This window comes from Asterias amurensis, chromosome 19, assembly GCF_032118995.1.
Source record: "Asterias amurensis chromosome 19, ASM3211899v1".
Lineage (NCBI taxonomy): Eukaryota > Metazoa > Echinodermata > Asteroidea > Forcipulatida > Asteriidae > Asterias > Asterias amurensis.
In genome coordinates, this window is record NC_092666.1 from 4,234,331 (window position 1) to 4,252,564 (window position 18,234).

The following is an 18,234-nucleotide window of genomic DNA, read 5'->3' on the forward strand; positions in this document are numbered from 1 at the left end:
TGTATTGTGCGGTACCGGCTGCCAAAATATAGGATTCGAACTGCGTCTAACTACCAGGCAGCTTCGGTAGTCTAGTTGATAAGACACTGCTCTAGAATTGTAAGGGTCGTGGGTTCGAATCCCACCCGAGTAATATGCCTGTGATATTATTTTACAGGACTAGTATACAGTGCTACACACATCGGTGTATAGGTAAAAAATCAAAATTAATATGTCATTGTTGTATGGGTAGTACTCGACTCGACACAATTGAAAGATATTTGTAATTATCAGTTTAAAATAAAAAAGCAGTGTTATTATTCTAAAACACAAGACCGTGGGACTTGTACAATTGACAGTTTACTGGCCGTAAAATCACTGGCCTTGACCCTGTGATCCAGTGTAAGTTTCGAGACCCGGGCCAATTTTCATTGCTCTGCTTACCATAAGCAAAGAATCAACGCTTACAGAAGCAGGTAATATCAGGCTTACATTAAGCGTATTTCAAAGGTTAGCAGGGAAATTTTGCTTGTGCGCATACGTACTCCACATTACTAGGTATTCTATGCTTACACAGCTAGCTAGCACAGAAATTTGGCGCTTGCACAATAAGCGGCGAATCATGAGCGTAAGCGCAGAATTTGGCCGTAAGCAGAGCCATGTAACTTGGCCCTGTTTGTACAGTCCAGTCACCCTACATAGAAATGTTAGCAGTTTTTGTGTCTTCCGTAGTTCCTTGGTGACCAGATGGTGAAGGACAAGGGATTGGCTTGTAAGTTCATCATCTCTAAGAAACCAGAAGGAGCTCCGGTGACAGAGAGGGCAATCCCGCTGGCCATCTTCCAGTCCGAGCCTAGCGTTATGAAACACTACTTGAAGAAATGGCTGAAAGATCCTCTTAGGACCAACTACGATATCCGAGGGGTGAGTTTGTTCGGATTATCTTCAAGTAAACCTTTTCAGTGCCAAACCATGTGCGATAATAATAGTGGCTTCTTATAAAGCGCATATCCGTCACTCAGTGACAATCAAGACGCTGTAACATACACTCAGTATTTCCTGCATGGTATGTGGGACTGCGTATGAGATTTGAGACCTACTCCTTCATGAACATAGCACCATGTCATGGTTTACAAGGTGCTGTCGCACAATAGGCAGCCAATCAAACCAATACAATGGGGGAAACCCCCTTCTCTTTTGGAAAAGTGCTTAGGGTTCTATTCCCTTTGTTACACAACATATGATCGATATTATATATTCTGAAAGCACCAAATCGTACATATTTGATGTTTTTATGTACTCAATCGTAGTTACATGTGATGACGAGAGAGCAATATCACTCAACAAATACTATTGGCTTCGGGATGTACCAAGTCAACACACATCAGCAGGGTGTGGGGAATTATTTAAATGATCTTCAAGTCTAGTTAATGAACACTTAAATTTTGTTTATTCCGACTCTCATTAAAATGAACCTAATTATTGTACTTGCCAATAACGCATTTATTTCATTTCACAGATTCTCGACTGGGAATACTACATCGAGCGCTTCAGTAGCTGCATACAAAAGATTATCACCATCCCAGCTGCTCTACAACAGGTAACGTGATTGGCTGAGAGATGTCACATGATTGTTCTCCTGCTCTCTGATTGGTTTACTATAGAGTTAAATAGAAATTTTATTAGTACAATCATTTAAAGTCAACAAGCATTGTGATTGGCTTATGGCTGTCACTAATGTGTTGCCATGGGACAGATTTTTTTTATTTGGCTTAACTAAGCTCATCGAGTCACAAGTGGTCCCATGATATAAAAAAAAAAAAAAAAAAACACTGCCAACATAGAGGGCGTTGGTTTTTAATCCAATTCTAGTCAATTCTTTGTTCAACCCCAAAAATCTTTTAAAAATGTACCCATTCAGTTTCCCTTGTGGTTTATATTGATTAAAAAAACCACAAACGCATTTTATCAATTCTAAGTTCAAACCCCTTTATAACCCTGCATTCTGATTGGTCCATCCAGGTAGCCAATCCCGTACCCAGAGTCCGACATCCTGAGTGGCTCCATAAGAAACTACTGGAGAAGAACGACGTCTTCAAGCAGAAGAAAATCAGCGAGATGTTTGCTCCTCTTCAGAAGAAACAGGTATGAATTCTACAAAATATCTAGAAAGGTTAAGGAGGATTATATCTCTGAAACAATCTTGCTCTTCTTCTTCGCCAAGCCTCATCCGCTAGTTTTTTTCAAGCAACTACTCAAAACTGACTTTTTTATCCTTTATCAGGTTGACGATGAGGAAGAAGCTCCTACCAACCCCGCCCCTGTCCCTGCCCCGATTGGCGACTTGGAAGACTACGGACAAAGTGGACCCAGTGGACCGAAACGTCCGATGGTGACAAAGAGGAAGAGGGGGCGTGGCTCCATGGAAGGGGAGAACCAAGGCGGCAAGTCAATGGCGGAGATCGAGGAGGAGGAGATGACCAAGTCATGGCAAGAAGTGCTGGGTCCTCAACCCACGATGGGAGATACAAAGGTAACCAGGAAAGACGTTGAGGAGTATAGAAACTTTATATAGGATTTGAGGCGTTGCATGGTGAGGTATCAATTGGTTTGCGGTAACACCATGTGTGTGTCTACTTCTTAGAGAACTGTCTTGCTTTATTCTACTGCAGGGCTTGGGGCCGATTTCACAAAGAGCTATGAAGATTTATCGTAACCGCAAATCGATGGACCCTTCCCATTAAATATGCTAATAACACTCACGCATGCGTACAGACCTTATTGGTGGCAAACGGCATAGAGTTATGCACTAAGCAGACGTGCAATCACGTCTGTGTCACGCAGCCACTAGTTGGTACAAAACAGCGTGATGTACCTTCATTTTGTCAACCAAAATGTTAGTGGGCAATAAACATGTTTCATGGGAAAGGTCTATTGTAGTTGCTTAGTAAAGTGTGATGTAACAATGTAAATCACCAAGGTGATACTGACAATTGTCTTACGATGGGGATTTTATTTCTTCGCTGAAATCGACCCCCGGATAAATAGGAAGAAACTAGGTTCAGCCAGAACAGCATACAGTTCCCATTGCTGCAACTGGTACATCCTCGGTCATTTCTTGCTTAGCAGAATTTTCTGCCCAATAGCTTCATGAAATCAGAACCATGTCAGAACTGTGTATTGAGAGAGTGGCGACAACTTGTGATTAGAAGCCATTTTCGGTCCAAAAGCTACATGTAAGCACACTGGGTACCAGACTAGACTGCACATTGGGTCATGCTGCATTTGGACCGAAAATGGCGCCATGCAACCATGTAACCAAAGAAAACTGGGCCCAATTTCATGGCTCTGCTAACCGCCGAATTCTACACCTACGCACACAAGCCAAAATTTCTTGCTAGGTTGATCACTCTAAATAAAGTATTTAAAGGCAGTGGACACTATTGGTAATTACTCAAAATAATTATGAGCATCAAACCTTAATTGGTAACGAGTAATGGGGAGCTGTTGATAGTATAAACCAATGTGAGAAACGGCTCCCTCTAAAGTGACCAGCCGTCGATTTCACGAAGAGTTAGGACTCGTCTTATCTTGAGTTAGGACGAGTAACTCGTCCTAACGTAGGATTAATCTTAAGGTCTGCATGCTACAGTGCAGGGTTGGGACTCATCCTAAGTTATAAGATTAATCCTAAGTTAGGAAGAGTTTTGTGAAAGAAGCAATTTTCCACGAATTTGACTTCGAGACCTCAGGTTTATAATTTGAGGTCTCGAAATCAAGCATATGAACGCACACAACTTCGTGTGACCAGGGTGTTTTTTCTTTCATTACTATCTCGCAACTTTGACGACCAATTCAGCTCAAATTTTCACAGGTTTGTTATTTTATGCAAATGTTGAGATACACCAAGTGAGAAGACTGGTCTTTGACAATTACCAATAGTGTCCACTGCCTTTAAGTCATTAGAATATTTTGCTTATACAAAACTCATTTCCTTTACCTTTTCTATACTACAGGAAGCAATGCAAGACTGGCTTGCCTACCATAAGAAGAAGTGGGCCCACCAAGCGCGGCAGAGAGCCGAGCGTCACAAGCGTCGTCGCGTTGACACTGACGACTTCTCTCGCAGTGGAGCCATCCGAGTTGGACCTTCAAATAGTCTCGGGCAGTTCCTGCGTCGAACAGCAAGGTCATTGCTGGATATGCCCTGGCAGATTATTCAGGTGAGAAAGATTCCCTTGTGGTTTATTACTTCTTAGTATCAACATTATCACAAGCATACAATCTGTTCGTTGGGAGGGAAGTGGTTAATGCCTGCTGTACGCTTTCGTTTTCTGTAAAAATAAGGGAATCAATGGGAGGTGAAGAGGTTTTCAACTAGTGGTTTAATCCCAACGAGGCCTGGTTCTTGATAATTTTACCGAGACGAAGTCGAGGTAAATTATCAAGAACTAGGCCTCGTCAGGTTTAAACCACTAGTTGAAAACCGATTCAACACACTTTGATTCCCATTCATAAATACCTTTTCAGTCAAAAACATTGTTTAATGATTTCTTTCAACACAACACCCCTCCAGCTATGAAATGGTAAAGCCCTCCGCCGCCCTTGGGTAAACAACTCCTTATAAGGGAATGCTGTGCGCGTCGCGTGTATCGCGTGATGTGGCACAACTGTTTCAGCCGTTGCTCTCGACCAATAGGAACGAAGAAACTGTCTTATAAGAACAGGTGCAAACCCATGTTTTAACACTTTTTACTGGTCATTAACAAAGGCTTATACACACCCACGTGACGCGCTCTCCACCAATAGGAATAGCAAAACTGTCTGAGGTATTTATGAATGTTGAACTATAAACTATAGCTTCTTGACCCTTTTCACACCATTAGATAGGATGCTTTATTTTTATTTTTTTACAGATGAGCTGCGTCTTGAATTTGGACGCAGGAAATTTTGACATTATATGTCAGTCTAACACGTGTACCTTCTTTATATGTTTCTTTTATCAGCTGTGCGCATAATAAACAGTGTTTGCATCTTACTCACATTCAAGTATCTCTTTGTCGAAAAGTGTGAAGAAAAAAAAACACATTTTCTGTGTACACTTTTAGGGGGTAGGGAGGGAGGGGTATGGCAAAAGTGTACGGTTTGTATGCTCGGAAAATGTTGATAATTGTGAATGGCACCTCAGATGCACTATAGCAGGTTGCATGACGCGTTATGTAGTGAACATTAAAGGAACGCGTTGCCTTGGATCGGTCGAGTTGGTCTTTGACAAGCGTCCTGGAACCGTTTGTTATAAAATCAATTTGGTTAGAAAGATGTTGTAAAAGTAGAATACAATGATCTACACAAATATGCCTCAAAATTGCGTGGTTTTCGTTTTACCTCGTCGACAAACACGGTCGGCCATTTATGGGAGTCAAAACTTTGACTCCCATAAATGGCCGACCGTGTTAGTTCGCGCTGTAAAATGTAATTTTGAGTGATACTTGTGTGGATCAATAATATATTCTACTTTTAAAACATGTTTCTAACCATATGCATTTCATAACAAACGGTTTCAAACGCTTTTCATAGACCAACTCGTCCGATCCAAGGCAACGTGTTCCTTTAATCTAAATGTGACCCGACAAGATTGGTCACATAAATATTTCCATGGCTTGTCACCAAATGTAAAGGCAAACTTGGCAAAGTTTCTTTGTTTCTTTCTTGCTGTAGATTGCAGAGACCGGCCATCCTGGTTTGTACAGATTGTGGTCATTAATCGGTAATGATCTTCACTGCATAAAGCTGCTGGTACCCCGCATCTTCTATGTCAACCAAAGACAACCCAAAGAGTCTAACGAAGGCCCAAGTAAGTTAACTAAGTCAAATTTGTATGGTATTTTCTTTCTGTGTAGTGTGGCGGAGGGTCAACCAAACATTTGTTATTTATTTGACAACATAAATTAAAGTCAAATTTTAAGGTATTTTCTTTTCTTTGTAGTGTGGCGAAAACTCAGCCAAGAATTTTGCATTTGTTTTATTTTAAAAACGGAAGTTATTGAAAACTTTAATTCAAGTCAAATTTTAAGGATGTTTCGTTTCTTTCTTTGTAGTGTGGCGTAAAGTAAATCGAGCCCTCCCTCGTTCCAACCCGTCTCTAAATCTTTATGAGTATGTCGTACCAGAAGACATCTTCCAAGAACACTCCAAGTAAGTTTTCAACTTATTTTGTTCAGTCTATTTTACATACATTGACCCAATTCACCTGACATCATCAGAATAATCCTGGATGCCCAATACTGGTGGGCAATGTCACTGTACATTATTCAGTGAAGTGCGCATTTTAGGTGACGCGGCGTTTACACTTAATTTAAACCAATTTACCATCAAAATGGTGAGCGTGACACAGTCGCAGCGAGTGACGTGCATGCAAGGGGTCAATACCCTGTGTTATTGTTAATGGACCCCCTACCCTACAATTAGTCCTATAATTCATTAACTAGCAGCAAATTACTGACAACATTTATAAGGTTAACAAGATGCTTTTGTTCCCTTACCAATGGACAGACAAACATTAAGTACAACCATGGTACATGTACAAACAAGGTACGGCAACATGGACAAATGAAGCAGTCATTAGTGTGAGACAAGACCAATAACTTACGATACCCTGGGTAAAGGATCTGAGCTCTTTAAGTAGTCAACAAAGTTTCTACGATACTACAGTTCATTATGCAGTAATTCCTTATTTTCTCAACCCCCCCCCAGTGAATTGAATGCAGACCTGTCAGCCCCTGAGATAGAGGGTGTGTACGAGACTCAAGTCCCATTGGAGTTTAGAGCCTTGATCAAGCTGGGCTGTATTTGTATGGTCAATAAAGATAACGCTAGATTCCTCGCTGGAAAGGTAAGGCAGCTACATTATTTCCACACAGTTAAATATTTCAATTCACCTCCTTTTGTTTATTAATTTGTTATTGTGTAGCCTGTACGTGGTTTTAGTGTCTGCTGTATTTGTTTGTGATTTTAATGTTGTTAGACCCGCAAACCAAAGTGAATTTCACTGTATACATGTATATACTTATTGTTGTATGTGACATTAAAACAGACTATTGACTATTGAATATTGACTTACTTTTATAAACAAAATACCAAATTACTAGGTAGCCAAGGACTCTTACACAAGTAAGCAAAATTATTGTACTAACCAAGAACCCAATGAAGAGAAGACAAGGAAGGAAGTTACAGTGTAAGATGTGTGAGGAAAACCCCATAGTATTATTCCAGGCTGTCAAGTTGGGACTGACAACCCAATCCACGTAATGCCCTGGTGTGATTCGCACCGGGGTCCCAGAGGTGGAAGGCAAGGCAAGACACCACTACACCGACCTGACCGCCCATTAAAAAGTTTGATTTGTTTCGATTATCATCATTTCCTCTCACTTTATTTCCTTGACCTTACCTTCATCACAGGAGTTGGAGACCTTTGACCTAGGTCAACTAGAGTTCAAGACATTAGCCCAGTTTTCATATCTACAGCCAGGGAGCCTGCGCAGGATTTACCTTTATCACAATGTGACGTGAGTAACGGCCTACAAATATTGGCATCAATTTGATAAAACGGGTCTAAATTTAAAGACAATGGACACTACTGGTAGTTGTCAAATACCAGTCTTCTACCTTGGTGTTCCTCAACATATATATAAAATATCCAACCTGTGAAAGTTTGAGCTCAATTGGTCGTCGAAGTTGTGAGATAATATAGAAAGAAAAAATACCCTTGTCACACGAAGTTGGGTGCTTTCAGAGAATTCAAAACCTCAAATTCTAAATCTGAGGTCTCGAAATCAAACTCGTGGAAAATTACTTCTTTCTTGAAAACTACGCCACTTCAGAGGGAGCCGTTTCTCACAATGTTCTGTACTACCAACCTCTCCCCATTACTCGTTACCGAGTAAGGTTTTATGCTGATAATTATTCTGATAATTACCAATAGTGTCCACTGCCTTTAAGATAATGTTGGACAGCCAGACACCCCTCCGGCTATAACACTATGACAGCCTCGTCTCTTTCTAAAAGTGACATGTCTGAAGGATAAACAATTGTTGGTGTGTCTTCCGCAAGAACACAAGTGTCAAGACATACCCGAACCAAAGGGGCGAGGACTCAAACCAACCTTCTACTCATTGAAGAGTCGAAGTTGCAAGATAATAATGAGAGAGTTTGGCTACTTTTTGTGCAACACAAAACACAAACAGATTTTACACTAAACCTACACAGTTTCAAGATTATGATGATAGGAAGCTTCCCTGAACACGTTAATTGCTGAGGCGCTGTAGTTTTTAAAAAATTAGTAAAACAATTTCACAAGAATAATGTTAGCATGTACAATGGATATACTTGACTCTCCTGAAAATATTGCTCTGTGATAGTCACTTGTTTTTTAAAAACTTGAAGACTACCTGAAACTGCTACAGAGAAATTGTATTACAGACATCTTCATTAACAGTTAGTGTGGATTCATGTCTTTGGCGATAACCTGATCAACCTGTTTCCAGTACGACGTTTATGTTTTCATTAATGTATTCAACTTCACAGTACTATATTTATGTTTACGGTAAGCATTTATTTTAATAATTTTTTCTTTCAGAGGATCGAAGGCCATGTTTGGTTTATTTTTCTCCAACTCTCCCAAAGCGGTGGTCTTTGCAGCCGACACCGTACGCACCAACCAGATGCCAAATCTCACCTCGATGTATCAAACAGAACGACAGGCAAAGTATGTTCAGCATTGAAGATACATGTACATCACTTGTAATACCATACGTTATTGTAGTATTTCTGGGAATGGCCAGAAACATTGGGGTTATTCTCTACTCTTTAACGATAAGTGTTCTGGATTCTTTTATATTTCTGATAATGAAACCAAGGTTGCCTCATAAGTGAACTTAAAGGAACACGTTGCCTTGGATCGGTCGAGTTGGTCTTTGAAAAGCGTTTGTGACCGTTTGTTATAAAAAAGGATATGGTTATAAAGATGATTTAAAAGTAGAATACAATGATCCACACAAATTTGCCTCGAAATTGCGTGGTTTTCCTTTAACTTTGCAAACTAACACGGTCGGCCATTTATGGGAGTCAAAAATTTGACTCCCATAAATGGCCCACCGTGTTAGCCGACGAGGTAAAAGGAAAACCACGCAATTTCGAGTGATACTTTTGTGGGTCATTATATTCTACTTTTAAAACATCTTTCCAATCATATGCATTTTATAACAAACGGTTACAAAACGCTTTTCAAAGACCAACTCGACCGATCCAAGGCAGCGTGTTCCTTTAATCGCTGTAGCTTGCAAGCCTGAGGAAACCTGTAAACAAGGGTGCTTGCTATGTATGGTGTCATGACCGAGTAGTTTAGAGCATCAAATTCAAGTTCCGGTGGTTAAGTCATCGGAGTGTGGGTTCGAATCCCGGTAATGTCACTCGTGACCTTGAGCATAAAACTCGACTACAATTGCTTCTCTTCACGTACCAAGGGGTATAAATGAGTACCTGCAAGGGTAGAGGTTGATTTTGTGTATGAAAAAGCCTTTAGAGCGCTACTGTTGCCCAGGTTGTATACTCCCCAGGGAGCTGAGAAATATTAAAGGCAGGCTGTTGGCCCAATGACCAGGGCACTAATGTAAAGCGCATTGAGACGTACGTTACTGTGAAATGTGCTATATAAGAATAAGTTGTTATTGTGTGACAAATGTTTGAATCTCTTTATACAATCATAGTTGTCAATGGCCATCGATGTTTGTTTTTTCAGGATTGCCAGAGGAACCGAGGAGGAATTATTGCCGCCAGATACTCACACCTTTGAAGTACAGGTGGAAAAAGACATGACAAAGGTAAGACAAATTTACTATAGAGCGGGATTTGAACCAGCAAATTCCGGATTAACGCTTAGCCCACATTTAATATGCAGATTAACTCTTCCTGATTTTGCAGAAAGATCCCTAAAAATAAACCAATCTTTCCACATTCCGGTTAACAAATTTGAAAATCTTCCAGATTATGGAAACTATTTCCTCACTATATATTTCTGGGATTGTAATATTTCTGGAGATTGATATATTTCTGGGGATTGATTCGAAATGTTGGATGTTAGTACTAAATAGTGAACGTCAACAAATTGTGTTGTTTCTGGGTGACGTCGCCACTTCGGGTTTATTGCATGCTCACGTATGACGTCTGCGAGCACTTACGTACCTGACGTGAAAAATGGTCACTTCACGTATGCTTAAAACGTGAGATATTAACGACACAATTTTCTGACGTTCACGCGGAACGTGCAGCTTAGTAAACCTCCCTTTTTATCTCCCTGATTGCAAGATGCAAATGTTGGCAGCTCTGTATAAAACAACCCTGACTTTACTAATGAGGTTACACTGTACACCTTATCTCAACTGTAACAGGTGTATAAAGCAATTAACCGTCTACTGTCTACATACAAAGACGAGAGAAAAGGTCCAACATTCATCGCTCTACAGTCTCCCATGGGTAGGTGTAGTTAATTCATTTAAATAGTTTTGTATGACACAAAAGTGTTACATTTAAAGGCAGTGGACAATATTGGTAATTGTCAAAGACCAGTCTTCTCACTTGGTGTATCTCAACATACGCACAAAATAACAAACCTGTGAAAATTTGAGCTCAATTGGTCGTCGTAGTTGCGAGATAACAATGAGAGAAAAAAACACCCTTGTCACACAAAGTTGTGTGCTTTCAGATGTATAATTTTGAGACCTCTGAGGTTTCGAAATCAAATTCGTGGAAAATTACTTCTTTCTCGAAAACTACGTCACTTCAGAGGGAGCCGTTTCTCACAACGTTTAATTCCTTCAACCTCTCCCCATTACTCGTTACCAAGTAAGGTTTTATGATATAAATTATTTTGAGTAATTACCAATAGTGTCCACTGCCTTTAACTTACAAGATTGGAAGATACTGATGGAAGAAAGCTTCCCTTAAAATATTCCTATTATTATCGTCTCAGTACCATGTACAAGGGATTCATGTGACTCCTAAAAACCATTGCTCTGTGATTTTCACTTTTTTTCTCAAATACTTGACGACTAATGAAGCTGAAACTTCTACAAGTAAATTATATTACATACATCTTTATGTACATTGAGTACAGATTCATGTCATGGCTACTGATCTAAAAAAGGTACCAAAAGAAACACTGATTGATTAGCTAATTGATTGATTAGCTAATTGATTGATTGATTGATTGATTGATTGATTGATTGATTGACTGATTGATTGATTGCATAGAGTTACAAAAGAACTAGAGGGCGCACAAGCCAAGATACACGCTCCTTTTCTAAGTTGCTAAAGCAGCATCGCATAGCGTTATCATAACGCACACACCATTTTGTACTTTGTGTTCAACGTGCATACAAAGTTCATCTTACAAAATGGTGGGCGTGTCTCCTTGTGGTCCCGTTGGGTTTGTGCACACAGCATCACCAGTAAACCCTCTAGTTCTTATATAGAACTGTATATGATTGATTGATTGATTGATTGATTGATTGATTTATTTGGGATGGATGTATTGACTAAACAAATATCTATTCTGATATTGATTGATTCAGGTAACACCGAGCTGACCAAACACATTCCGATACTTGGTGACTTCCCGGTAGTACGGCTACATGTAAATGAAAGTGAGAATCTATACAGTGTTCTGGATTGGCAGAGACAGGGTTCCAGACGGCTCCTTCAACACTACCTAAATGTGGATTACCTCCTACTGGTATGGCCTTCCTCCTTAATTTTTATTTTTTATTTTATGAGATCTGAGTCTCAGTTCGATTATAAAACAAATAACTTCCATCCTTCTTTGTTTTACCTCCACGTATGTGAGTTTACTTACTGGATCCCCCTACTCAGATGTCTCAAGGCTACAACATTTGCAAAACGCTTCTGCTTGTATCATAACTCGTACCAAAGTCCATGATCATAATATCTCTCCAAATTTGTATAACCTTCACTGGCTGCCTGTCCACTTTCAAATACGTAATATAATAATGCGTTAAACGTCAAGCTCCCACCTATCTGCAAGAACTTGTCGTTCCATATACACCAACTGTTAGGGTGGCATGGCTGGCTAGTGCGTAAAGTGCTCGCCTCTCACCAAGGTAACCCCGTTTCAATTCCCGGCTAGGGCCATATGTGAGTTGAGTTGTGCGTTGGTTCTCTGCTGTGCCACAAGGGTTTTCAAGACCATTCAGTTTTCCTCCCTCTGGAAAAATCAAACACTTTCGATCTTGGCTGTGCTCCGTGGTCATAATGGGTTGATGTGGCTGGCAGCCGAAGGTGCCCTTGCATGCCAGCGAACTATTTGTAGCCGCGCCCTTTGCAATTCAGCTCTTAGCTGCGAGTAAGGATGATTAGCTCCCCAATTTTTTATAAATTATTATAAATTATTATAACTCGACAACTTAGGTCAGCTACCCACAACATCATCATCTAAGGTTCTCCCACAGTCATGTAATGAGCACAGGTTCTCCTCTGTTAATATTTTAACTGTCAAACACTCACATTACTGTTTGATTTTCAGAGCTACCTTGAGCAGAGTCGTTATTTCCACATCCCCGTTGGGAACCTTCCGGAAGACACAGGAATCTTTGGTGCTGACTTATTCTACGCTCGGCATCTTCAGAAGCACAGCCATGTTATGTGGGTATCACCGACAGAGAGACCGGACTTGGGAGGGAGAGAAGCAGATGATAGCAGGTTGGTTCGTCCTTTGGAATATATGAAACACATTATTCAGAGTGAATGTTTTCTTGTCTGTAAAGTTGGAAGGGTTCTCTCTTATTAAGGGAAGGTATAAGTTTGCTAATCACTCTTAAAGGCAGTGGACACTATTGGTTGTTACTCAAAATAATTATTAACATAAAACTTTTCTTGGTGACGAGTAATGGGGAGAGGTTGATGATATAAAACACTGTGAGAAACGGCTCCCTCTGAAGTGCCATAGTTTTCGAGAAAGAAGTAATTTTCTATGAATTTGATTTCGAGACCTCAGATTCAGAACTTGAGGTCTCGAAATCAACCATCTAAACGGACACAACTTTGTGTGACAAGGGTGTTTTTTCTTTCATTATTATCTCGCAAGTATGATGAACGATTGAGCTCAAATTTTCACAGGTTTGTTATTTTATACATAGTCAAGATTTGCGCGTCAAGATTTCCATCGCGCGACCATCGCGCGACCGACTATAAACCGGCCTTAAAACTGCACGGTTTTGTGCCTGGTGCCCTGAGTGAGTTTTCGCTGGTAATTTTAGTGACATGGAATAAAAGTAAGTTTGTCTGTTGGTCACTCTGTTTGCTTGTCTGTGGTTTTCTTTCCGTGAAGGTTGGTAACCGAGTTTGAAGAGAGTTCTAGCATTGATGTGAACCAGTCGGGATGCTTTCGTACAATCTGCGTCGAGTTGGATATGGCTAGTCTTGCTGTCAATACCCTGCTTCAGGTACGATGATGATACTAAAATATTTAAAATTATGTAGATTCTAATTGATGGAAATTTGCATCGGGGATAAAGAATAATAATTTTGGGTTTTACCCATATACAGCGATGTGTGTTAGCACTGCATACACAGTACTTTGCCGAGTTCTTTTGGAAAAAACAGAGAAGCATATAAGTAGAATGGGATTTAAACATGCGACCTTTGCATCTAGAGCAGTGTCTTACCAACTCAACCACCTCGACTATCCTGTAGCTACTGGGCAATCTCAGTGGTCTAGTCGTTTAGACACTGCTCTAGAATTGCAAGGGTTGTGGGTTTGAATCCCACCTGAGTAACATGCCTGTGATTTTATTTCACAGAACTGTGGAAAGTACCGAGTATTTACAATGCTAACACACATCAGTGTAAATGGGTAAAACCAAAAATTAATTTTATAGGTTTTCACATTTATAAATGTAATCAGTTTCATTTCATTGGAATGTTGATTGATCTTTTGATCTCTATTGACCATCACTGATTATTCTATTGATCTTTATTGATTACCAGTCTCACCACATCAGCGAGATGGAGGGAAGTGCAGGGAGTATTGCGTTTGACGCCACACCCCAGGTTTCACTTGAAGATATGGTAACAGGGAATGCTGGTACAGCTACGTTGTTGTCAAGCTACGATGAAACCGCTCTCTGCTCCGTTGCATTCAGGTAGGTAGTACATTAGACTCCAAAGTTGCTTCTCCTTTCATGTTAATTACTTTGATTTATACAGCAGCCCTTTATGGGTCAATCAATCAATTAATCGTAACATTTTTATGGCGCCATACTCCAATGATCATTGCTCATGGCGCCGCACAGTACACTCTTGTACACATGTGAGATTTGAGTGACGTCTTAAAAGTCTGTATTGTACATAGAGTTATATATAAGAACTAGAGGGCGCACTGGCCTATATACACGCCCCGGCATGCGCGCAGGCGGCCATTTTCTAAGTTGACACAACAGCCATCTCACAGCGTGTGTTTGTGCGGCCATTTTGTAAGTTAAACAAACAGTATAGCGCGAGCATTCAATAAAAATACTCAAATGTGTATTTCATATCCAACACGCGTACAGAATGGCGCTTTTCATATTGTGCAAGCAGCATCACCAGTGCGCCCTCTAGTTCTTATATATAACTCTATGGTATTGTAGAGAATTGTCTGATTTTGTTAGAAAGACTGTTCTATATCCTGGAGGCCACAACAGTAAAGTAACAGTAAGAGCTGTCAGAACTGGAGCACAAGTTATGAGATGTTTTATGTACGGTCAGTAAGTTGGTCCAGGTATGCTGGACCACAGGAATTTAGACATCTGTGTACACAAGCATTTTTTTTTCTTCGCCTCGTTCGACTTGAGAGAGGGAGAGAGAGAGATACACAAGCAGCATGACTTTGGTTTCAATTCATAAAACTGAATACTTTGTTAAAGGCAATGGACAGTATTAATAATTGTCAAAGACTAGCCTTCACAGTTGGTGTACCTCAAAATATGCATAAAATGACAAACCTGTGAAAATTTGAGCTCAATTGGTCATTGAACTTGCGAGATAATAACAAAAGAAAAAAACACCATTGTTATGCAAAGTTGTGTGCATTTGGATGGTTGATTTCGAGACCGCAAGTTCTAAATCTGAGGTCTCGAAATCAAATTCGTGGAAAATTACTTCTTTCTCGAAAACTATGGCACTTCAAAGGGAGCCGTTTCTCACGATGTTTTATACCATCAACCTCTCCCCATTACTTGTCACCAAGTAAGGTTTTATGCTAATAATTACTTTGAGTAATTACCAAGTGTCCACTGCCTTTAAATATATACAAAATCTTTTTGTCTTTCAGAATTATGAAGAGCATGGTTCACGGCTGGCTGCGCGATGTGACAACATACAGCAATGTCTTTGCTGATCATCAGATCGTTCATTTCTATCGGTAAGTTTGGTTGGACTCCGGCCAATTAATAACTTGCACTATTGTTGAACTCTCTGAAAAGCCTTTCACAATCCCCCGGCCCAATCTCGTAACTCTTCTTATTGCCTAAGATAAGTTTCAAAATTTCTGCTGAAGAAATTATAGGTAGTGAACCAGTCCAGACTAGTTTAAACTAATTTACTCCGGTTCAGTTTAGTTCAGACTGGTTTACTCCAGTCCAGACTAGTTTGGACTAATTTACTCCGGTTCAGTTTAGTTCAGACTGGGGTACTCCAGTTCAGACTGGTTTACTCCAGTCCAGACTAGTTTGAACTAATTTACTCCAGTTCAGTTTAGTTCGGACTGGTTTACTCCAGTTCAGACTGGTTTAATTCAGTCCAGACTAGTTTGTATTAATTTACTCCGGTTCAGTTTAGTTCAGACTGGGGTACTCCAGTTCAGACTTATTTGGACTAATTTACTCTAGTTCAGACTAAACAACTCCCACTGTTGTTTTCAGTGCAAACAATTGAAGATTTTTCTTTCACTTCTAAATGGTCACATTTCCACTCACAGTTTCCTACGTAATAGTTATTTCAGATGGGATTCAAACTGGATTTGAATTTAGGATTCGAACTGCCTCTAGCTACCGGACACCTTAGTGGTCTAGTTGGTAAGAAACTGCTCTAGAATTGCAAAGGTCGTGGGTTCAAGTAATATGCCTGTTCATGTACAGTGCTTAAACACTTTCGTGAATATGGGTAAACCAAAATAAATACTATTTATCCCTGATGCAAATTTCCATCTATTATTTCAGATGGTTGCGTTCCCCGTCCTCCCTACTCTACGACCCCGCTCTAAGACGCACCCTCCACAACCTCATGAAGAAGATGTTCATGCTCCTTATTGCGGAGTTCAAACGCCTCGGTGCGACCATCGTCCACGCCAACTTCAACAGCGTGCTCCTCTGCACGAAGAAGCGTCGTGTGATTGACGGCGTGGCGTATGTAGATTATATCACCAACACAATAAAGTCGCGTGATCTGTTCCATGGGGTGGATCTTGCGTATAAGCAATGCTGGGAACTCTTATTGTGGTTGGACCCGGTAAGTTATAAAGTAAACAGGGAAGAGATTGTTCAGACCTTTGGCTGAATTCAGGCTTGTTATGTTGGCCTGGTGAAGAAAATCAGACAATACTCCCAGGTTGTATCGTAATTTGGGTGTGATCCCTGGCTACACGGCAGTTAACGGTTGTATGGCTTCTGACTGGCACCCCCGAACAAAGATATTGACAAAATAGGGACACCGCCAATATAGGGCTAGATAGTTCAGTTGGTAGAGTGCCGGCACGTTAATCCGGAGGTCGTTGGTTCGAATCCCACTCTAGTCAATTCTTTGTCAACCCCAAAAATCATTTACAACTTTACCCAGTCAGTTTCCCTTGTGGTTTTTATTAATAATATTTTTCCACACATAAATGTCTACTTCTCTACTGTTTCCAAAAGCTCCTTGGAATCTACAACCCAGGCGTTACCAAATGGTAGAAATGCCATCATTTCAACAAACCTTTGCATTTGTACCCAAGTTTCAGACTTTTTCGTTAGTAATGACTCTCACCCCTGAGTAAAGTCTTGGATGCAATAACGATATTAATAATCATACAGGTTTTCAACAAAACAGAAACACCACGCACCAATTTCATGAACCAACTTCCAAAGTTTTATTAATGTACCTCACTCGCATTTTAAATAGAGCCTAACTGGTTTTGTTTTTATCGTTTACACATTTAGCTGGTCCATTTTCATGTAATTTCTCTCGTGGTAACTGTTGTAACTTCTGTGTTTTTTAATTTTTTATTAAAAAATAGTTATTGTTTTTTCTTGGTGTTCCCTGATTTCGTTGTAGGTCTTTTTGTGGCCTTTGTGCCTTTAATTTAAATTTTAAACTTATTTATTCTAATAATTGTAATTCAAATTTAATTTGGCCTCTGGCTGTGACGTTTGAATTTGTTTTTAATAAACCAATAATAAACCAAACAAAATTCCAGTAATTTTAATGCCTGGCTCATTCAACTTCGTTTGAAAATGAATGCTTCGTTGAATATCAGTTTATATCTTGATTTATTTATAGACTAATCACGGCGGTGTCAAAGGTCGACTCCCAAAGTCTTTATTGAATGAGGAGTCACATGACCCAGATGGAGAGGATGAGTCTGAGAGTTTGACTCCGAATGGAGAAGATGAGGTAAGCACATAGAGATAATTCATATATATTAGAACGAGAGGGCGCACTGGCCTATATTTGAGCCCAGCGGCCATTTTCTAAGTTGACAAAACAACATCGCACAGCGTATGTTTAGGCAGCCCAGTGTGCAGCCATTTTGTAAGTTGACAAAACACGATCGCGTAGCATTATAAAACACAATCTCCAATTCAACGCGCGTACAAAGCCGCGCGCTTGTCTCCTTGTAGCCCCGTCGCGTTTGTGCAAGCAGCATCACCAGTGCGCCCTCTCGTTCTTATATATAACTCTATTGGTTAGCACAACAATACATTTAGCCCCATGCTTAGTGTTTCATCTTGGAGAGGGCAAGGCTATTTTCATTTTGCAAAAGGCACTTCCACGGGTTTCTATGGGAAACATTTGAAGGGGCACCAAGACCAGGGCAACAGAGTCCAATGACTGTGTAAGCCAAATACCATCCTCTTTTTCCTGTGTTTTTATTGTTTATTTTATATTTTGTTTGTGCAAGTCGCCAGACACACAAGGCCTGAAGGCCACTTCAAGGTGTGGGCTACAATT

General features: G+C 40.2%; 1 protein-coding gene across 1 annotated transcript in view; it reads left to right on the plus strand.

Annotated features, from left to right (window-relative positions):
- The window catches only part of LOC139951313 (DNA polymerase epsilon catalytic subunit A-like), a 54,017-nt gene that overhangs the window by 27,886 nt on the left and 7,897 nt on the right, over positions 1–18,234 (plus strand). The window contains exons 24-42 of the mRNA XM_071950139.1: positions 712–903; positions 1,499–1,579; positions 2,002–2,124; positions 2,264–2,512; positions 3,996–4,202; positions 5,698–5,833; positions 6,078–6,174; positions 6,733–6,871; positions 7,438–7,544; positions 8,615–8,743; positions 9,776–9,857; positions 10,425–10,509; positions 11,607–11,767; positions 12,575–12,750; positions 13,379–13,493; positions 14,038–14,192; positions 15,362–15,451; positions 16,248–16,536; positions 17,563–17,676. Of these exons, the coding sequence (XP_071806240.1) occupies positions 712–903; positions 1,499–1,579; positions 2,002–2,124; positions 2,264–2,512; positions 3,996–4,202; positions 5,698–5,833; positions 6,078–6,174; positions 6,733–6,871; positions 7,438–7,544; positions 8,615–8,743; positions 9,776–9,857; positions 10,425–10,509; positions 11,607–11,767; positions 12,575–12,750; positions 13,379–13,493; positions 14,038–14,192; positions 15,362–15,451; positions 16,248–16,536; positions 17,563–17,676 (2,727 nt within the window). The remainder of the gene's footprint in view (positions 1–711; positions 904–1,498; positions 1,580–2,001; positions 2,125–2,263; positions 2,513–3,995; positions 4,203–5,697; positions 5,834–6,077; positions 6,175–6,732; positions 6,872–7,437; positions 7,545–8,614; positions 8,744–9,775; positions 9,858–10,424; positions 10,510–11,606; positions 11,768–12,574; positions 12,751–13,378; positions 13,494–14,037; positions 14,193–15,361; positions 15,452–16,247; positions 16,537–17,562; positions 17,677–18,234) is intronic.